The 22285-nt window shown below is 41.0% G+C and overlaps 1 protein-coding gene across 3 annotated transcripts in view; it reads left to right on the top strand.

Moving 5' to 3' along the window:
• mib2 (MIB E3 ubiquitin protein ligase 2) overlaps positions 1-20103 on the top strand; it is a 41311-nt gene extending 21208 nt beyond the window's left edge. For 2 of the 3 annotated variants that reach the window (XM_054608843.1, XM_054608841.1), the window contains exons 5-19: positions 560-754; positions 1116-1258; positions 1648-1755; positions 1904-2008; positions 2856-3018; positions 3677-3810; positions 5035-5183; positions 5720-5876; positions 6972-7126; positions 13222-13348; positions 13487-13747; positions 16508-16686; positions 16943-17136; positions 17417-17482; positions 18151-20103. In XM_054608843.1, coding sequence (XP_054464818.1) covers positions 560-754; positions 1116-1258; positions 1648-1755; positions 1904-2008; positions 2856-3018; positions 3677-3810; positions 5035-5183; positions 5720-5876; positions 6972-7126; positions 13222-13348; positions 13487-13747; positions 16508-16686; positions 16943-17136; positions 17417-17482; positions 18151-18392 — 2378 coding nt within the window. In that variant the 3' untranslated portion in view covers positions 18393-20103. The remainder of the gene's footprint in view (positions 1-559; positions 755-1115; positions 1259-1647; positions 1756-1903; positions 2009-2855; positions 3019-3676; positions 3811-5034; positions 5184-5719; positions 5877-6971; positions 7127-13221; positions 13349-13486; positions 13748-16507; positions 16687-16942; positions 17137-17416; positions 17483-18150) is intronic. The other variant, XM_054608842.1, reaches the window with a different exon arrangement.
• Positions 20104-22285: the final 2182 nt, after the last annotated feature.

Genomic DNA, 22285 nt, shown 5'->3' with positions numbered 1-22285 from the left:
GGGTCACTGGTTTAGCTGGTGTGGATAGGCACTGAGGCAGCTTGATGACTTTAATGGTCTAACATGAGTTTTCTGACATCATGAAACCTGAACTATAGATCTGAGATCATCTTGTGAATTTTTTTTATTGTTTAATGCTAATTCCTATTTTTCATTTTGATGTTTCTGTGTTGGAATCAAGATGGGGAATGGGTTTTGTCAGGTGTTTTATTAGACAGCAAGCTCTAGAAAAATGGAAGTGACTGACACTCAGTTTATGTCTCTACAGGTAAAAAGTTTCTTCCACACCTCTGTGTCTGTCATCTCATTTGTCTCATATGTTCTCATTGTGCTTGTCAAATTTGACCATGGATGATCACATGTGCACTCTGTTTTCACACAATGTTCTCCTGATCAAAACACACCAGGCACCAAACTTTACCTAACACCTTTTCTTTCTTTAATGAGATGGATTTTATGTCCTTGCCTTTGTCTCCCAGTCCTCCCACACAGTGATGCTTTATCGTTTCTTGCATATTTGTTTGTGTATGTTTGTATGTGTGCATTTTTGTGTGTGTAGGCGGGGAGGGTAAGGTTGGGAAGGTAGTGGACATTCGCGGCTGGGACACAGAATCTGGTCGCAGCGTGGCCAGTGTCACCTGGTCCAATGGCACCACCAATGTCTACCGAATGGGCCACAAGGGCAAGGTAGACCTCAAATACGTGTCCGACGGCCAAGGAGGCTTCTATTACAAAGACCACCTACCAAAGCTCGGTAAGACAGACAGATTCCTGTTTCTGAGTATGTTCTACGTCATTTATCTCTGTTGTTTAAGGGATCACATTGCAACATTAGGATTGAAGAAGTACATTTGACAGATATTGGCCTTCATGAATAATCTGATACTAGCCTGTTATGTCACGTATACTGATAAGTGAAGGTCAGCCCTCCACTTAGGAATTGGTTAGTCAAAAACATATTTGGTGTCAGCTTATGTCCTGGATTATTGTAATGTTTTGTTGTATTTTTTTATGACTTTTAGATCATTACAATGCTGTAAACATAAATGTTATTAGTAAACATAGCTTTGAAAACCCCCTCACACAAGTCTCCAACATAAACCCTGTCCATCCAGGAGAGCACGCAGAGCTGCAGCGCCAGGAGAGTGCTGACGGCCACTCCTTCCTGCAGGGCGACAAGGTCAAATGTCTCTTGGAGGTGGAGATCCTGCGACAGATGCAGGAGGGCCACGGAGGCTGGAACCCCAAAATGGCTGAGGTATGGAAGTCTTCCCTTCTTCTAGAAATACAAATCACACAATTCAAAAATATAAATAATAATAAATAATATACAGAGCCTCCTGCTGAGTTTTTCTTCAATGTAGAAGTGCAAAATGAACTTGTTTTTTCCAAGAAGTTAAGATGAACTCTTTGTAGTTTGCACATAGTATGGACTCTTTATGTTTTAGACAACATGCCCTCATAGTCAAAGCACACGTGCCTCTTGAGTCTTGCATCCAGATTATTTATATAAGTGGCTCAGATGGATGTTAGCGTGCAACAGAGTGAAAGGAAAACGCATCCAATTCTCAAATCACAGCTGCTAAAAGGGAACATTAGGGTCACAGCCATGCAGATGGGTGAAACAGTCTTTTTGTGTGTTTGCAGTACATTTGCCGGATCGGGACTGTACATAGAATCACTGATCGAGGAGATGTCAGAGTCCAGTACAGCAACAACATCCGCTGGACTTTCCATCCTGGGGCCCTCACCAAGGTACTTAGTAACAGAGAACCAGAGGATCTTACAGTGGAATCTGATGTGGTTCAGAACTTCAGTTTAAGACAAGTGTGGTTGGATCATCTGTTGGTTTTTCAGCAGATTTTAATAGTTTAGTAAGTTTATCCATCTTTCTTTCCCCCAGGTGAACACTTTTGGAGTTGGCGAACTAGTAAAAGTATTGGAGGACATCGAGATTGTGAAGAGACTGCAGGCTGGCCATGGAGAGTGGACAGACAGCATGGCTCCTGTATGCTCATTTAGCCTTATAATAGATGGTAGCCTGATGGTACTAACTTGTCATGGTGTTTCAGCGTTAGTTATGGAGGCTAAGTTCATGCCATACTGTGGCAGAGGTGCAGAATCGAGTCACATGACTTGGACCTGAGTTGGACTTGTGTCGTGAATCTTTAAAAGATCATGATGACTTTAGAGTTGACTTGACAAAATCATAAAAAATGTCACTTAAATTTGACTCATGATATAATTTGTACGTAAAACTTTTCACTTGGAGCAATAATCCAATGGTTTATTATTATTTACTATATTTATTAATTATAATAACTGTTATTAGAACGGAGAGACATTTTTTTTAAATGGAAATAAATTAGGTAGGGGGTGCATGATAACTTAAATCTTGACTTGGGACTTGACTCTGGACTTTCATGTCTGGAGATGCAACTTGACTTAGGTTTTCATAACTAAGACTGGAGACTTGCAAAACAATGATTTAGTCTCACCTCTGTATTCTGGTATCTTCAGGTTACCCCCTGTCTGTGTGCATGATGTAAACCATGTCACAGGTAAAGTCTTCGTTTGGCAGACCTCCCTCTGAATTAAAAAAGTGATCTACTTCCTGAAAACTGGGCTTACATCAGGATGTATAAAGTTTAGAGGCACTTCCTCAAATGTGGCCTGGTCATTTACCTAGAGAGGCACAGAGATTGCTCCTGTAAACCCTGATGGATCATTTTTTCCCGCTCGTAGTTTTTTTTTTATTTCACCATGTCAGCCTTCTTCCTTGTTTTTTAACTTCTTAAAAGGCCCTTTCTCACAGACCCATGCCACATCCACCTTACTTACTGTTGCTCTCCTAGGTGCTTGGCCAGGCCGGAAAGGTGTTGAAAGTATATGCGGATGGTGACCTACGGGTGGCGTTTGGAGGCCAGACGTGGACATTCAACCCAGCGTGCCTCTCGGCCCAGACCGTGGAGGTGGACGCCAACCTCATGACAGCCGAGAACCCCAACGAATCTGGAAGTAAGCCGAGACGAGGGGGCCCATCTCTAAAACTCCAGCTCCAACTTTACCTTCTGCGTGCATTCGTTCGTTCTCCCCTGCACTCATTGCAGCTCTGTCTCTGCTTCTGCATGCTTTCACATACAGGCTGCAACTGTGGTATTCATGTCCACCGGCATTCCCTGTCTGTCTTTTTTTCAGCAGTGTGTTTACGAGGGTGTCACTTCTTGAAATGTTCTTCTCCATATCATGTCATGATCCTGCATGTTTACAGCGAGAGGCTTTTACAGCACAGCAGACATTTGTCAGCGTGTCAGAAGTTCCCAGCAGTCTCCTAATCATGACTAAATCTCTTCTGTGCATGTGTTCACCTCAGCGGTCGTGAGTGAGTGTGTGCGTGTGTGTGTGTGTTTGTGAATGTGTGTGTGGTCAGATTGAACTGCATGGAGGTGCATTTTGACCCATTCCTGTGGTTTGAGCTCATCTTTGACAAGCCCATTAACCCGTGTGTCTGCTGTTTTAACCATCTGTTAAGCTTTGCGCCACCATTTCTAATTTTGTTCTCATTGGACCGATTACGATGAATTATACTTATTTTTCTCTCTCTTGTCTGTCCCCTTTTCACAACCTTTCCCTTCTCCCTTTACCCCACTCTCCATCTGCCTATGTGTCTGTTCAGGTACTGTCATCTCAGTGTTGGAGAAGCTGCTGTCTCAGTCCCCAGAGCAGGACAACCCCAGCCGGCTGGTCATTGAGGCAGCACACGGCAGTGCCAACAAAGTGCGGGAGTTGGTGCTGAAGTATCCTGACAAGGTTAGTGCAGCACTCCTTCTCTTTGCTGCAGTCCATTGCCCGTTCCAAGAGCTTTTTCCACCAGGACACCAAGACTAGGGGAGGGGAATTTAAGGGCCAGACTGACTTATCTTAGTGAACCAGATAAGGGGAGGGCTCGCTGTACACTGACATTAGCCTGTCTGTTCGAAGAAAATAACGACTCTAGAATGTTCAAATTTACCCAAACAACTATAATATCTCTAAAAACTCTATTGACTTTGTGCTGTCACTACAGGGAATATCAGTGAGTCCTATATTAAAATATTAGTCTATAGTTTCTCTCATATATATATATATATATATATATATAGCTTTTAATTTACTATGTTTACACATATAATGAACAGAGAAATGACATGGATAGTCAGATTTGAGTTGTAATAAGTAATAGTTGGTCTGTTATTAATTGTATAAATTGATTTCTCATAATTCCGTTGGCTTGTTTGGTTAAGAAGCTCAAGACTGATTGTTAAAACAAAAAGGTGGGAGAGCAAGAGAGTGATCAGTGACTGAGCCAACTGAAGGTATGAGAAAGAGAACTGAGATAACTATGACAATTTAGGGATGCTACTACATAAAATGGTGAAAATGATAAAATTGTATTATGTCACTCCTGTTAAATAGATTTTCAAACAAACATAGCTTGTTATAATCATGGTGGTAGAACCAGAGTCTGGCCAGAGCACATGTGTGCAACCACAGTTTGAACTCAATGCTAATTAAGCTAAAATGAATCACGCTAATTTGGGTCAGCAACCTAAGTGAAGTATGATTATTTTTCTAAAACATAAATATATAGACTGTATTTATCAACCATCATTACACATAATGTACTTAATACATTGCTTTTACTTACTGTGGGTTTACAACACATGTTCTTATTGCCTTTCCATATGACTTATGACATTATATAATGTATAATATTGTCTGACATGTTTGTTTTTAAGTGAGAAAAGTAACAATGTGTTGATCAATTAAATAAAATATATTTTTTAGTCCTTGTTTTGTTACATTCTACACAAGCACATTTCTACTAAGCGATGACTGCACTACACTACTTATTAGGATTACGTATGAAGAGTATGACGAACGTTGTTGTCGCTCATGCTCAGATTATTCTCAGCCAGTCTATGTTTAGCTCTGTTAGTGTCTCGGCTGTCGCCGCCTCTAATGAACCTTCAACTGCGGTTGTGTTCCTGGCAGGTGGATATAAAGAACCAGGGCAAGACTGCACTGCAGGTTGCAGCTCACCAAGGCCACATGGAGGTGGTGAAGGCCCTGCTGCAGGCCAACAGCTCCATCGAGGTCAAGGATGAAGATGGAGACACAGCATTGCACTACACTGCCTTCGGGTAAGGACACACACACACTTTTCCTGCTCACAATTGACAAAGGTGCATCACACACACACACAGAAGTTGCAGCTCTGCTCCTTGTGGATTTAGGAAGGAGACTGACAGATGTACAGAAGAGCTCTTGCCTGTCTTTCCTTGTTATGTGATAATCCCTTCACAGAAGTGACAGCATTAAGTGCTGCACTAATCAGTCAGCTATATCTCCTCCTCTCACCACATTAACACATGCTCAGGAAGTCTCTTCTAGAATCTACTCTTGTTGTTAAATAACGTTGTTGGCTTGCAGCAGTGGTACGCCATTCTAACAAAATGGCAGGGTTTAAAAAAGGATATTTGTGGGACTTAGCCTGCAAACCTTTGAGCTTTGTGTAGCTCCCAGTAGGTTTTCAGAATAAGCCTTTGAGATTTGATGTACTGGTTTAAATTAATTTAATGGAACGCACTTTACAGACATGAAAGAATCACTAAACTCAAGTGGATGACAGTGAGGATTAATCTGCATATGTGTCTTTTTCTGTTTATTGTTGATGTAGTAATCAGGCAGAGATCACACGGCTGCTATTGAGCAAGGGGGCAAATGTCAACCTCCTAAACAACTCCATGTGCACGGCGCTCCACATTGCCGTCAACAAGGGCTTCACGGACGTGGTGCGAGTGCTGACTGAACATTCAGCTGACGTCAATCTCCAGGTGAGAGGGCCTAGTATATCAAAAATAATTTGTTGCCCTACAGCCGCAGTGAAGATTTTTGTGTGTGGAGTTCTGTTGTAGTTTAAGTAGCGGTACAGCGTACCATTGGCTTTGCAGACATGAAATGATTTGTCAGTTGCTCACATCGTTGTCTTGTGTGATAAGAGAGTACGGTTCTTTTGAGACAATAGCCCACATGAATGATGACACAGTCACACTTTAATGATTTATATGCTAAAATAGGCTGAGAAGTGTTAGTTGATTTTGCCGACAGTAATACACAATTTGCACAAATACGCTTTTATAGACAAATCTAAACAAAGAAACTAAATCAAAACATCCGAAAAAAGAAAAATACTTGTGCAACAAAGTCAATGTTTCAGGGATCCAGTTATATTAATTAAGTCCAAAATATGTGTGTTTAAAAAAAAAAATATATATTCCTACAAGCCCTTATCATGCCCCTCCCCAGCTCAGTCACTGGTTAGGAGGAGTGCGCTCATGACTTAGTAGCCACCAAGTAGCCAGTGGTCAACCATTGAGTGAGCATCTGTGTAGCCAACAGTGACAGTCATTCTCTATACAGAAGTCATGAGCCACTCACATATTGTCCTTCCAAGCAGATTAAAACACTCACACATACAAACATTTATGGTGTTTGACTGTGACCCTGCTTCTTTTCAGCCCTCATACTCATTCAGGCAATTTAGTGTCTCTTTAAAAGCATTTTCCAGATGGTCTGACGTGCCTGCAAACAGGCCCCGAATCCACTAACAACATTGTTTTTCTGCTTGAGTTGTGTGGCTACTCAGTAGAAAATATGGTGTAGCAGCCGACAGTATGTTTTTGTTTGTGCCATATATTAGGAGAATGGACTGTAAGATCCATCACATTAATATAGACACAAAATTACAATAAACAGTCTAGATTTCAGGATTACAACAAAGTATTTTAGTACAAAGAAAATGAGTAAGGTAGCTATGCTTATATACACTTTATTTTCCAATATATGCTGCAAACACATGTATGGTGGGTTTAATGAAAAACCTATAAAATGTTAAACAACAACCCAAAAAATGTTTCTCACCCAATCAGGATTCATATGGGGACACACCGCTCCATGACGCCATTGCTAAAGATTTCCGCAACATCATCGAGATCCTGGTCTTGGTGCCCAACATTGACTTCACACAGCAGAACCACAGAGGCTTCAACCTGCTGCACCATGCTGCCCTCAAAGGAAACAAACTGTGAGTAGAGATCATGTCCAAAACTTTGTCCACGTATGTTTCAAATCTTTGTTTTCACTCAAGCGCCACACTAATTATAAGATTGACATTAAATATTGAAACCCAAACATTTTGGTAAAAAAATCTTCAATATAGTTGGGATTTTCTTGGACATGTCATCTCGCAGTATTAGGGGAAGTGCATTTTATGGTACTTATGTAATGGCTCTAACATTCAGCCTTGGTGGACCCATATGACTGACCATAAAAAATGGCCAAAGGAGGAACAGTCTTATTTTAATATATTTTTGAACGGATTCAGTGAGATAACCAGAATCATCAGTGTTATTTCCAACATGTTTTTAAAGACACAAATCTGCACAGTCTCCAATATTATGAGCTTGTTAGCCAATCAGTATGGACTTATGACAGCCATGTTTTCTGGGTGTGTACTCCCCAAATCTAGCTTGCCATCAAGCATATGTGCACCAGATACATCCAACTTGCTCTAAGATGCGTAGGGAAAAAGATCCAGTCCCTGTACAGAGTGTGATGTTTGTTCTTTTCAGTCTGCTCACTTGTTCTCAGTGTCTTGGTAGTTTGAATGCACTTATCTGCCTGGGAAATGATGGTTAATGGGCGTGTGTGTGGGAATCTCTCCTGTGTGTTCAAATGAGGACTCGCAGGTCAACTCTCAACACTATCCGTTACAGATAGCGAGCTCATCTCCCACACAGCTTCTACTGCCGTCAGCAAGCCGGCAGTCAATATCAGGCAAAAATTGCAACATTTACTTTTGCACCGTGGTTCCCTACACATCGACTTGTCCTTAGAATTTGTCCCAAACTGCATTCTGTGTAGTCATTTTTAGCTACGCAGAACCAGGGATTCATGATTGGACAAAGGGTAAAAAAGATCTAAACAAACTGTGAACAGTGAACCAGATCAGTTTTCCCAGGAAAGACCTACTCATCACAGCAGTCGTGAAAGCTTTCATGACTTGGCGAGATGTTGTGTCACTGCTGTGATAAAGAGCTTATTGAGAGCGAGAAGGGGAACACATCCATATTTAATGAATATATAAAAAATTAATTCCTCCAAAAAACTGCTCCCTGTATTGTTTTACACACTGAAATTGAGTCCCTCCCCCAGTGACACCCATAGAATGCTGGTGAAACATCAGCTCAGCTATTTTACTCGACACTGAGGTGCTTGGGGCTAAACATCCAGGCTGCCTCACTGACACCTGTCACAAAGGCTCCATTGTCTCCAGACTGTGTTGGTTTTTGGCTAGTTAACTCTGGAGGTGCTTAATCACAAGCTGAGCCTTGAGGCCACGCTGACCAGGCAGGCGAAAAGCATTCAAAGGTAGAGAGAACAAACCAAAAGGGAAGTTATCCAAGTTCTCAGAGGCAGCATTGGTAAACTGAAAATCTAAATGTTACATATCAGCTCATACAAATTATATAATTTATATTTTTTTTATTCCATGACTCAAACCAACCTCAACAGCTGTGCAGTTTGTCTTTCGATATGTTATTCATAGTGTTTAAATTGTGCACTGTGCAGATATAATACATGCATTACTGCAACTGCCCTGATTTAATTTAAGCTGTAACATATTGCATTTTTTTTTATTATTATATATTTTTTTGCAATTTTAAGCAGTACAATCAAATCATTACAGTGAAATGCTTTGAAAACGACATTAACAGGATTTCTTTGCAACGAAAAAATGAACAAGATAATAAGTCTCCTCACCGGCCGAAGCAACTACTTGGAGTGGATTCTTTTCACAGTTCACCAAGTCTGCCTGGCCATGATGAGGATTACTGCTTCTTTGCTCCAGGGCTTTTACGACCTCATATGAACTCTCCTTCCAAAATTATAACAAAACCATGTAATGGAAAATTGTCCCTGGCTCTATTTAAAGAGGTACCATGAAAGACAGAAAGCAGAAATGAAAAACACAAGCATCACCATAAATGTCCACCCTTTTAATGTTTCATTTAGAGATTTTTTTGCATTTTATGTGCTTTTTTTAATTTTATGTGTATTGTTGGATAATATCTTGGAAATGTATATTCCAAAGAGTGGGAGCACTGTTTCTGTCATTTCTGAGTAGATCACTATAACTTGGTCCTGTGGTTATTTGCCTGCAGACTCTCCATTATCTACTTATTCCAGTCTGTCAAGTACTAAACCAGCGAAAAATAACCTTAAGTCAGTCCATTTTTCTCGTCACAGGAAAGCTTTGAAGTGCTAAATTCTGCCCTCCCAACTTCACCTCCCCTTGACCCACATTTCTACGTCACTCCCTAACCAGCCCGCTCCGAGCTCACATTTTACTCACCTTGAAAATGATCCTACTAAATATTTAATCTCTGGACAGCCCTGTACATCACTGCAGTATGTGGACAAATGTCAACCGAGCAGAGGGGGGGAAATAAAACAAGCAGTAACAGAAAAGTGAGAGAGGAAAAAGAACGGAAGTGGAAGCCGCGGTAGACAGTTGCTTAATAAATGTCCAATCTGTTCTGGCAAGTGTCATATGTGCAGTGCTGGGAGTTTAGGCTGCGCTCCCCGGCATTCATTTAGCTTGACATCAGCTGCTGCGCCGAGAGGAGAGACAGAGGATTTACAGTGTTCAGCCTTGGCTTGGTTCACCAGTTCTATCATTTATCATCAGCAGGCCTCCATTCATACAGCACAAGTGATGTGTGTTTGTCGTATGTATTCCTGGTTTGCTCTGGAATTGCAAATTTTAATGTTGAGTTTGAATGTGTGCTGGCATTAGATTGAGGGTATATCTGCTATTTGAGATGAGATTAATTAAGATCCTTTGTGGAGTAAATTTAAAAAAAAGTTCCCCTAGTTGGTCAGTTGATGAGTGAAGATTTACTGTCCTCCGCTTTAAAAGAAAAAGATCATCCATAAAATAAGATTTTTTGTTTTGTTTAATGCAGCACCGTTTGGAGTTCCCGTCAGCAGCTGTGGCTCTCCTGTTGTTTTTTGTGACAGAAAGACGAGAATGTTTTGCTTATTATCGTATTTATTTATTGTGAGGAAATGGAAAAAGGGCTAGAGGCCAAGTTCACAAACAGTCATGGGAAAGAAAAGAAACAAGGCAAGCAGCCAGATTTCCTCTGGAGTTTTCAATTTGACAGAAGAGGCAAATAGATAGTTAGGATAGGGGGGTTAGTCTGTTGTTACTTACCTGGCTTTCTCCATCCTTTCTAGTTATCTAATTTCTTTGTGGCTTCTTTGTTTTCCTTTTTGTCCCCAGTTTCTATTTATTCCTTTCTGGCGTTAAATTGTGCCTTTTGACACACACCGGATAGATTTCACAGCATACTTACTCTCAGTGGTAAATATACATAAAAACCTTTATTTTTAATTTCTTTTGCCACCTCAAGAGTCAAATAAATTACTTTTCAGGGTACATTTCTTTTTCTTTTATCAAACTTTGATCAAGAAGCAAGTTGCAAACGAGCATTATGCAAACTCCCAAAAATAACCCAATGATGACTCCAGTCTCCAGAGAAAGTCGTTACCAGCGTGCCCGAGATGGTGTGTGTGAAGGCATGTTTGTACAAAACTGCCCCAAAACCTCAGCCCAAGTCTGAATATTCATGAACACACAGGAGTAACGATTATGGAAAAAAATGCAGAGAAATGAGGCATAGTGGGTGTAAAGGGGACACAACTGACACGGCTGAGGGGGCGAGCTCTTTATCTAACCAAGGTGATATTTCCCTCTATCAATACCTTCACCACACACACATTTACACACACACACCCACAGAGCTGCATTGCAGGTACAAATGACCTCCAACACAATGCCCCCCCCTCAACAGCCTTCATCATCAGTAATCCACCCAGAGGAGATCTCGACCATACGTGACTCTACATGTAACAAAGCAGCCTGTTCTTTCGGCTTACAGGCACTCGGCAATGCATTTGAAATGTTTCAGCAATCTGCTGCTAATGAGCCTGTAAACATTGTAATTGGTTAGTAATCATAATTAAAAATGCATTAAAACTGCCCCTTTTTACTCTGATGCAAAAATAATTGCGATTCTCATGTTCCCCGTACAGTACTGGGAGCATTTGTGCAGTGTAATATAATTATGACACTTTCTGGATGCATCATTTAAGGGAGTTGGTGTGTTGATGAGCAGAGATGGCTCAATTAGTTTCAGTGCATCTGTCATTCAGTCTATGATTTTGTTGTTGTCTAAGGTTGTAGTCAAGCTTCAGAAATTATCCCTTTGAATCACAAAAAAACTGTTGTTTTATTGATTTTTAGTTAGCCAATTGTTAAATATTAAAGATTTGTGTTTCAGGTAGAGATTTTCTTTTAACTTGCAGTAAAACTTAGAATAAAAGTTAAATAGTACGTAGTAATAGAAGGATAGTTACAAATTAGTGATATGGAGATGCTAGGTAGAGATGGAACGATGAAAGATTAAATACACGAGTGGCATGAGAAAAGCTGTCGATCTCGCTGTCATGGTAGAGGAGAAAAACAGTAACTTTTTAAAATAACATTACATAATGAGGCAACCTTAATTCTGAGGAACATTTGCATACAAGGCAAAAATAAGAAAATAATAGATTTAGTTTTGGCGTAGGTCATCTCTGTCCCAGCTGTAACGTTTGCTTAAGTAGGAATACATATTGTAAGTATTGCATTGTGTTCTGTTTCATAGTAATTGGCTTTTTATTGCTGTATTTTCTATGAAGTAGCTTGTATACATCATTAGTTAGTCAATGGTTATTGATGTTCTGCTTGATTTTTGCATGCTGGTTACTGAGCGATGTATTGACATCCTCTAGCTGTGTTGTGTTCTTTATTAACTTAGTTATTATTTAACTAGGGGGTAATAAGGAGCTTTCTTTCTGTTGAGTTATGAGAGTCAAAAAGTTAATGTTTAAAGCAATGAGCATCCCTTGTGTGTTGTCCATCAGTCGGCTTCATTCTGATCTGAAAAACAAAACAAAAAACTTAACCACATCCTCATCTATCAGCATCAGCAACACCAGTGTTTCAAAACTGTGAATCCCAGCGTCATTAGAATTAGCTTAGCATCAATAAAGTAAAGGTTGGGTCACGCCAGCTTCCTGGGTGCTGGCTAAGGCTGTCAGCTCCAATTTCACATCTCATAAAGCAGACTCAGCTACCGAGCAGGGGACGAGTCAACGGTGCAGCCCAGCCCCACGCTGCAGAATCATACCTCTGTGTGAATCACAACATAATAATAGTTGTAATAGTCTTACTTCACTGAATGTGGTGTCAACCTCCAGAGAGCCCCTCACATTAAAGATGACACGCTGTTATCTGACAAAACTAGATGGATGCCAAAGAGGATGGTTCAAATGTTTGACCTGGAAAGGGTTTAATGTTCCCAGTTGCCTGAGCAGTGTGGTGTTGATCTTGGTGTTCTGTCCATATTACAGCACACTGGTTTAGTAATGAATATGATGATGGCAAGCTTTAAGGATGATGGCGATCTTCTATCATTTAAAGCTTAAAGGAACAATTTAGGTGTAACACTTAAGATACGGGAGCATTAAAGAAAGGGTTAGCTGTACATCAGGAGGCCAGTCGGCGGTGTTTATTGAGAACTGGCTGCCTATTGTGCCTGTTGAGTGTTTTCTTGTTTTATCGGCTTGTTAACAGCTCTGCAACAGCTGCGTCTCTGTCCAAGCTCGTGTCAAGTCCACTGTGGCACAGGATGATGCAAGCTTCATATTCTGAGAGGTCTATACAGTGTGCAGTGTTGTCGTTGTATATGCACTGTCACTGTGTCTGATGATGAGCTTAAATCAACATGTGTGTATGAAAGTGGCTTCTTAAATATTTCTGTGGCATCACATTTAATCAGACAACATTTATAATCACCTCAACAATCAATATCAGAGTATTTTGTATTACTACTGGGCATTAGGCAGTTCTTTCTGGTAACTGTAACATTCAGCAGCCTCAATTCTTTTTATGTAAGAGATGATTCAGTAAAAACCACTGGGGCCACTGTTCTTATTTTAATCCATGAGCCTTGAAGAGTGTTGTCCACTCTGCCTAATTGAGTTTTATGTTGTTTGTCGTGGCGGCAGGGCCACGGAGAAGATCCTGGCCAGAGCGCGGCAGCTGGTGGACGTTAAGAAGGAGGACGGCTTCTCCGCGCTGCATCTGGCCTCCCTCAACAACCACCGGGATGTCGCCGAGATCCTCGTCAAGGAGGTGAGCTCGAGACGGGAGCACATCACAGTCCTTGTAAAACTGTTTCTGATACGTCTGTTCTCTACTAAATACAGGATTAGCACGGACAGTATGCACCCACCACTGTTTTATACATCCAATTCACCTCCACTTTAACAGGGACGCTGCGACATCAACATCCGCAACAACCGGAACCAGACGCCGCTGCAGCTGGCCGTCACGCAGGGCCACGCCGACCTGGTGCAGATGCTGGTGTCTGAGGGCGCCGACGTCAACATGGAGGACGAGGACGGCGACACGGCCATGCACGTGGCCCTCTCTCGCCCGCAGCTGGCCAATGTTATGCTCAGCCCCGCCGTGGGAACCGGCAGCACCGAGGAGAGCAGCGAAGGTTGCTCCTCCGCATCGCTCCACTGCAGGGTGAGAACCGATGAGGAGGTGGCATGTTGTTGACTTCTTACTTATTTTTTTGTTTCAAAGTATTATTATTTATTTTAAGAGGAGCAACTAGAGTGGGATTAAGAAAACAACTTTTCACAAACCAGTAACTTTTGTCAGGGTTTGAGGACGATCGTACGTTCATGCACACTCGCCAATACAGCACTTTGTTTTATCTGGTGATTTAAAAAAGAAAGGAAGCTTTACAACCTAACTACTCTTCACCAAGCTTGCTGACAATATGTCTGCCCACACTTACAGGCCACAGCAAATACCACTCATTTTATTTATCCATTCAGGATTCTTAAATGATATTTTGCTGTGATTGTTGTCAATACTCCACTCATAATAGGACGGAGCTATAATGTAACTACAGCTGTTGACCATGGAATTCTTGGTATTGTTGGGACCGAATGAGCTGGAGAAGAACAACACAACTTTCAAAAGACGTGATCACAGTGAAAATATATGAACTGAGGGTTAAATACTTGAGATTGGTGAGAGGGTTGCTATAAACAGAAGAGACGGTTGCTCAAGAGAAAATCCACAACATATAAAGAACCAAAGGAGTACATAAACATCCAAAGAGGTGTAAATATAGACTGAATGAGGGGTAAATAGACACTAAAACGAGGGGTAGATTAGGACTGAAGGAGGGGAAAACAGGATTAATGCAGTCTTAAGAAGATACAAACAGGCTCATAGTAGAGTAAATAAAGACTTAAGGGTTGAGAGGGTTGAGAGCAGACCTAATATTGAAGCAGGGAGGGAATAGTAAACAAAAACAGAGAGAAGTGATGTAAAGGTATTTGTTTATAGTCTGAGTGATCGAATTAGGATAAAGGGGTTAGTTGGCTTTACCAGGTAAATGAAGGGATGAATGGGTAAGAGGAGGGAAAAGGGGTCAGGTGGGATTACTTAAAGGTGAAGGTTAACTGAGGAGAAAGGACTTTGCTTTGTTGTGTAAACAGGGCAGGATAGAGGGGTTAACTGAGGAGAAAGTCCTCAGATAGGAGTGCACAAAGGGAGCACGCGGCACAGCTCCGTTTCCTGGAGAAGAAAAACCCCCAACATCTAAAAAAAGAATTGTACATCTTAATAAGAACCAGATTACGTTTTTAAGTCTCATCATTGAAGATTTATTTTCTTAGAAATAAAGGTTACCTCATCTTTGATTTTAATCTCTTATCGCTGTTTTAAAAGTAAGTACTGGCAAGAGACCGAGAACGATGGTGTAATGAATGGAAAGAGGAAGTACTGAAAGATTAAGAAGGGAAGAGGGCCCACTTAGTGGCAATATATAGATTTGGCAAAGATGGAGCTCTAGATAAGATGTCTGGGATACATTTAGGCGTTGAAAGTTGTAAACACACCATGCCATTTTTTCCCCCTCAGAGGATGTCTAGAATTTGCATGTCTTGAACCCAGCCATTAAAGGCATGTGGTATCATTAATAGGCCTCCCTCTAGTATGTCTAACCTTAATGTGGCACTTTGACATTTTGAATTGTAGTCTGTTTTTTTTCTGTTAAATTATTTTATGGGGGAGGAGGAGCCCATGCATCACCACTGCACTCAACAACAACTACAAATGGGAATGGTTAATATCAATAATGGAAAGCTAGGATACTGCTATTGCTGACAGATAGACAGTTATTTAAATTAAGCTCAACACAGCCTTGAATGAAACTGAAAGACGCTGTGATTGTGACAGAATTAATAGATTTTTTGGGGCCACTTGGGGAGAGCACAACAAGCTGTAGCTGTAACAGTACACTGAACAGTAACACTTGAATGTGTGAGCACACAGCACACATAGAGGAGCATTATAGCAACATTATCTCAGAGGTGTGCTTCAGGTGACCTGGTGAACGTCAGCCCAATATTCACCTTTTGTTTTACTCTGCGTCTGTTTCCCACAACTCCTGAGGAAAATATCTGGTTCTTCAGCTGCTAAATACTTCACTATGTTAAACAGCTAGATGCAAACTGTGTCTGGCTGCTGTTTGTTGCTGAGCAGGTTGTGTACAGGGGGCGAATCTAAGCTTTTTCGCGGTAAAGTTGTAGGTCATAAAACCAGAAACAAAGAGCTGAAAGTTGCTAAGGTGCATTGAAGAGCTGAGGGGACCTTAAATAATAAAGTAATCTAACCCATAGAGAAAAGAATCTGGGCACTACACGTCTGTTTTGCTAGTTTCAGAGCAATTTACTCCCAATAACTAGTTTAATATTCCTCATTAAGAGTCCTTGCTTTGTGCAGAACCTTTTATATGACTGTTACATTAGTTGGGGTTGACATCATTGCACCAATGAAGAATGTCCTTTCCAGTCTACATGACCGCAAACACTGCAGCTCCACTCAACATCCTGGGCACCTGCCAAGGCCCCCCCCCCCCCCCCCACACACACACACACAGAAATGCACACACACACACCCATGAAGGTGGCTAGACTTAAGTGCTCAGGGCTGTTCTGGCCACTGTCAGTAGATGAGTTATAGGGGGAGTTCTTCAGTGCTGATTAGATTTGGATTTATATATCAGCCTTAGGTAGATTGCACTGGTTTTACTACCATTTCCTTTTTTTGTTGCTCACTATCAGCTCTGTCCCTGACATAAAAGTAACTTCTACCATTTCCACAAGATCAGTCCTTAGCCTCAGCAAGAGTACATGTTTGCAACTTATTCTCTCTTCCTCTGTCTTTTCCTCCCTCTCTTCCCATCACCAACATGTGTATCCACAGCTGAGCGCCTCAGGTCTTTTGGGGACCACCGAGCTGAGCGTTGGCACAGCCATTGCTTGTTTTCTAGCGCAGGAAGGGGCTGACATCAACTACGCCAACCACAAGGGAAAGAGTCCCCTAGACCTGGTGGCCGACGGCCCCATGCAGCAGCTCATCAAGAGCTTCTCGGAGAAACACAGGTAGGTGTCTGTAAAAGCAGTGATAACCTTTATAATGCCTTAGGTTAATGTTACTAAATATGACGAATTGTTAAACCAAAGAGTAGATTTTTAAGGCCATGTTAATACTGTATTTTTACATGCAAAGTAACTATGAATTTAAAGATGAAGAGAAATCCGCTTCCACAGAAAAAGTGTTGTTGTGTGGGATTCACTTTAGAGACAAGACAAACTGAACTTTAGGTATTGTGCGTAACAGCTGTGTGTTGCTTCTCAGGTTGCAGCGTCTGCAGGCCATCACATGTGGGCAGGGCCTGAGCAGCGCCAGCCTGCGGCGGGTCCACACCACGCCGAACACCATGACCAACCTGGTTCTTCCCACACCGCCGGGGCCCAGCGAATGCCTCATCTGCTCCGAGCTGGCTCTGCTGGTTCTCTTCTGCCCCTGCCAGCACAGCGTGGCCTGTGAAGGTGGGTGGAGACTGGAGTTAGTGGAGGAACTCTGTGATGGCCATCGTTGATGATGAGGCCACCTGCAGAAAAGGGCCACACTGTTATCGATAGGCAGATTATGGTTTTGTGTATCACGAGAAAAACATAGATAACAGCCTTTTTCATATTTAAAAAAAATCTGAATATTTCTCCACTGTTTCCTTCATTTTCTATCTTGGATTTAAGTAAAAAAATGTCTGTGGTATTCTCTTTAAATGTACTCTGTGTCTCCTTGCTGACCTGGTTCTTTTCTAAACAGAGTGCGCCCATCGAATGAAGAAATGCATCAAATGCCAAGTCACAATCACCAAGAAAATTAGACAAGGTAAGAATAATCCTCTCTTTATGGTTATCTGGGATATTTTAATAGGAAAATGATACGATGGAACATTTTCAGACAAAACAATAAAGGTCTTCTATATAAACAGAAATACTCCAAGTATTAGGGATTTAACAGATTTAATTTCTGGATTTGTTTTTGTAAATACAGCAAACTTTTTAATATTGCAATTTATTATCTGCATGTATTGTATTTTTCTTTTATTGAAACCAGGATTAAATTGTGCTTTCAGTGTTATGACTGACGAAATATTTATTCAAAATGTTTTTTTTTTTAAGGTTTTAAAGTCACATATACACTCAGGTTTTAAAGTCACATATACACATACAATCTGTCTGTATTAGCAGTGATTGCTTGTCTTGAGGTGTCAATGAGACTCAGCTTTGGATGGAAGATTAGAGCAGCTGTGGTTATTGAGAAGAAGCCATCAATTAAATTGTCAGCCATTTTCAGCCATGCTACATCTATTGTCACTTGCTGTAGTATGCAGCATTATTATTTTTTGACCAGTGGCACGGTGAAACAGCTATTAAATCAGGAAACAATCACCTGTAGATGTATTGTCTAGGTCTGTTAACTCAGTTCCTCATTGCTTTGTCCCTCATTGCTTTGTCATCATCCATGTTTATGACCCTCCCCTCCCCCCTCCACAGACCAAACGGAGGTGGAATGCAGCCCCGGCACCGAGAACTCGGAGCAGCACAACCTGCTCGAGCAGCTGCAGTCTCGCTACCGCCAGATGGAGGAGCGGATCACCTGCCCCATCTGCATCGACAACCACATCAAGCTGGTCTTCCAGTGCGGACACGCCTCCTGCATCGACTGCAGCGCCGCGCTCAAGACCTGCCCCATCTGCCGGCAGACCATCCGCGAGCGCATCCAGCTATTCGTCTGAACAAACCCAAAGAGGATGTCCAGGGGAGGGGGGGGTGGGCCTGGAGAGAAGAGTGGGCTGGGAGGGGCCAGCTGTTACCTTTTGACCCAGTGACCTACACCTGCTCATCCCTCCCTCCTCTCCCCCCCTAATCAAACACTTGCTCAGCCCATAGGTTGCTTTACCATAAGACGCTGTGTTACACCGCTGAGAGTCCACTGTTTGTTACATTTTGAGTAGTTTCCCTCTCGAGCAGCGCCGCCAGAAATATGTCGTTAACGTTAACTTAATTTTTCAACGTCAGATCACAGCGAGCCCGACAGGAAGCAGACGAGGCAAAGTTGCGAGGCGCTGCTGCCTCTTTGAGTACTTTGATCGGTAAGCCGGGAGAAAAAGGTCCCCCCACCTCCTCTTTTCCTCACTCCCGCCCAGCCTCCACCTCCTGTAATCTGTCCTATCTTTGCTGCTTTAAGTGGATGTCTGTTACCCATCATCCTCTCTGGCTGTCTGGCCTCCTCTGTTTACAAGGCTGCGCAGAATCAGTCCCCGTCCTCTCGCCCCTCAGCCTGTCCTGTGAATTCTGTTTGCTCTCATTTGTACCAGTCTCTTAATAATCAGTGTTAGTCTCTGCAGAGGGAGTTGGTATAACTAAAGGCTCTCTATATAGTCCCCGACCACTCGCCTGTATGCAAGGGGAAATACACACTATATATGCATGAATATATGCATATTGTAAAGCTGAAAATGACTGTGTTATCATGGGTGATTTGTCGATGTTGTTTTATTTCTCTCTGGTTACATTTGTGGTTTTTTAATGTAGCGATCAGTACAGGTTTTTATTTATGTGTGAAAGGTGGTATTACTTAGTAATGTCCTTTTTTTTCAGTTGATGTTTGCTTGGCAAAAATGTTTTTTGTTTCTACTGAACTTCACCCCCAAGCCTATGTCCTCTACTCAGGGTATCAAATCAATGAAAGCACTTGTGATATCCATAACAGGTTAAAGAGTCCCCCCCCAACACACACACACACACACACACACACACACACACACACACACACACACACACACACACACACACACACACACACACACACACACACACACACACACACACACACACACACACACACACAACATTACAGAGCTACAGTGTATCAGATCATTTTACTGGAGGATCACAGAAAGAAATGCTCATAAAGGTGTGCAGTAGTGACTCCAAATTCACTTTATCAACCCTCAAAGTTTCATTGTCATCAGTGTAATGAATGTTTGTAGATGAGTTTCTGCAACAAAACTGTCATTTTCCTCCCAAAAACTCAAAGCAATGTCCTTGAAGCATCCAAGTCAGCTTTAAAGCATTGTGTTGGTCGGCCTGTTTGCGTCTGAAGGCCACAGTTTTTCTCATCTGACTGGTGTAGAGACCCCAACAAGCAGCGGATACTCATGTTTTGTTATTTACCCACCAGATGCATTGTAAGATATAGAATCAGAAGGGCAAAACATGACATTGTTTTGTTGCACCTCTAGTTCAACGTCTACTTTCCCAAATGGACTCATTTCAAAAGACCCCGCCACCTTTTTCTCCTCTGGAGTTCTGGATTGTACATCATCTTCATCCTTTCTAATGTGTCGGTGTGTTTTCTTGAAGGGCTTATGCATATGAAAAAAAAAAAAAAATCCTATCTATTTTAATTGTTATTTAATTTTTATTTTCTATAATAAACTTCCAGAGACAGGAGTTTTTTTTTTTGTTGTCTTCTTTAGATCCCAAATTTTGGGAGAGCCAATGTTTAAGATGTACATTTGAATGTCGGGGGAAGAAAAATGTATCCTGTCTCACTCTGCCTTTTTTTTTTTATGTGTAAAGAAAAAAAAAAAGATGTAAGAGAAGCAGCTGGAGAGACTGAGACATGTTTTACCACAAGTTTTAATTTGAGGAAAGAACTTCTACATCTGTGCCAAATCGCATGAGGATGTGCATGGGCATGCACGCCCGAATTTATCTAGACGCACTATGCTAAACCCCTCGGAGCTCAAGTGAGGGTTCAATTAATCCAGCAGTGTGAAGTCAACTAAAAGCAAACATTGATATTTTATTTAGTTCAAAGTAAGAAGCGTTATCTCAGCACACTCAGTTACTGGTGTTAGAAGTTGAGCTAATGGTGTTAGCCTCCTAACTTTAGCTGTAGTGCTCTGAACCTCCTCATGTTCTCACTGACGACTGACGCGACCATCACTTTCAAAATATGATCAGTCCCATATTGTTTGGAGCTTTTTACAAGTATATATATATTTATATTTTGTGAGACATTATCAATCAAGGGACACGTTTCTTACAGAAATTGAGACCTTCTTAAGGATTGTCCATTGGTGTCCTAAGTTTGATGGGTTTCCAGACAAAGGCAATAATGTTTTAGAAAAAGGGGAAGATGTTTGAGTTCTTTCTTTTTCTCCCCCTTAAGGAGGTCTCTGTGAGGGCGGGAAACACATTTATGTACAAAAATACAAAGCAGCAAATGTTACTATTGGTGTTTGTACAGTTCAGCTCTTGGAGTTCTGATGTTGGCCTTACTGTCCATTCCTCCTCTGTTGATGTTTTTTCAGTTGTATTCTGTACAAAAATATTTTGCAATAAATATGGAACTGTTTTATAAGGACTTACAAGGATTGTAGTGTTTTTCTTTTCTTTCTTTTAATTATTACATTTTTTCAAGGTATACTGAAGTCAAATTTTGAAATTGTCTCATAAATGAAGGCCACTGCATTCAAAAGTAAGAAACAGATCAGATGTTTCACTGAAGATTTAGTCCCAATATAGAGAGATTTTATATGTTGAATAAATCTTGAACAATTGTAAGTGTGATGATAATTGTCAATAATGTTCCTTTACAGTCATGTTTTTAATTTTACACTTTAGCATTGTAAGTTAAAAAGTAAGTTAGTGCCTTTACTATACGCATCTTGCGTGTCTCAAGTAATGTAAAGTATTTTCAACTGCAAAATGTTCATAGTTAATTGGTCATGTAACAGAAGTATGAATTTCCTCATATCTCACCATGATGAAGATGTTAAGTAGCTTCTTTCTCACCATTATTACATTCAGGAGGAAGTTATTTTTTTACTTCCTCCAACTGGTGTTTAATTTGACAACACTGCACTTTGAAGTGTTAATAAAATCAAACTATTATAGAGAAACTTTCACCAACTCTAATAATAATAATAACTAATCATTACATTTTACATATTCAAATATAATTTAAAATTTTCTGTCAAATGTCCTTGTTTTGATCTGTTTCTCCTTTGTATATTTTCACTGTTCTTGTTTATCACCTTTTGATGACAGTTGTATACTGACTTAAGCTAATTGATTTCTATTGATAATAATTATAATACAACACCATCATAAAGTCATTTTTAGAGAGTCAGCTCTTCTCTAAAACCCATCTTTTTAAACGTCATATAAAAAAGGTGTTTAAAGGTAAACTGTCCTATTATTTTGTCCACCTCATTTGTGTCAGAGTAGCAGAGCTCGTGTTGACAGGATGTGATGAGACCCCCATCTAGTGGTACATGTAAAATCAAAGTAATGGAAATTATTTCCTGCTGTGAAACCTCAATGATTATAATCTAAAGAAGCAACAAATCACATTATGTAAGAAAACACAAATATTAGTTTTTTTGTAGAGCTGGAAGTCATTTTCAACAGGTAAAGGGAGGAGAGGAACAATGGCACCCCGTTCTCAGGTGTCCTACAGGGGGCACACTGACTCACACATCTCCCTGAGCCTCACCTGGGCTGAGCTTCCTCTCCTGTCTGGTATCTGCATTTACTGCTCTGCTGCCCAGTGCCTTAATCAACACTGACAGGCTTTTGTTCATTACATGCCTTCAACTCACAAGCAGACTTTTTA

Source organism: Anoplopoma fimbria, chromosome 12, assembly GCF_027596085.1.
Source record: "Anoplopoma fimbria isolate UVic2021 breed Golden Eagle Sablefish chromosome 12, Afim_UVic_2022, whole genome shotgun sequence".
Classification (NCBI taxonomy): Eukaryota; Metazoa; Chordata; class Actinopteri; order Perciformes; family Anoplopomatidae; genus Anoplopoma; species Anoplopoma fimbria.
The sequence above is the reverse complement of the archived record's forward strand: the minus strand, read 5'-3'. Positions and strand labels throughout refer to the sequence as shown.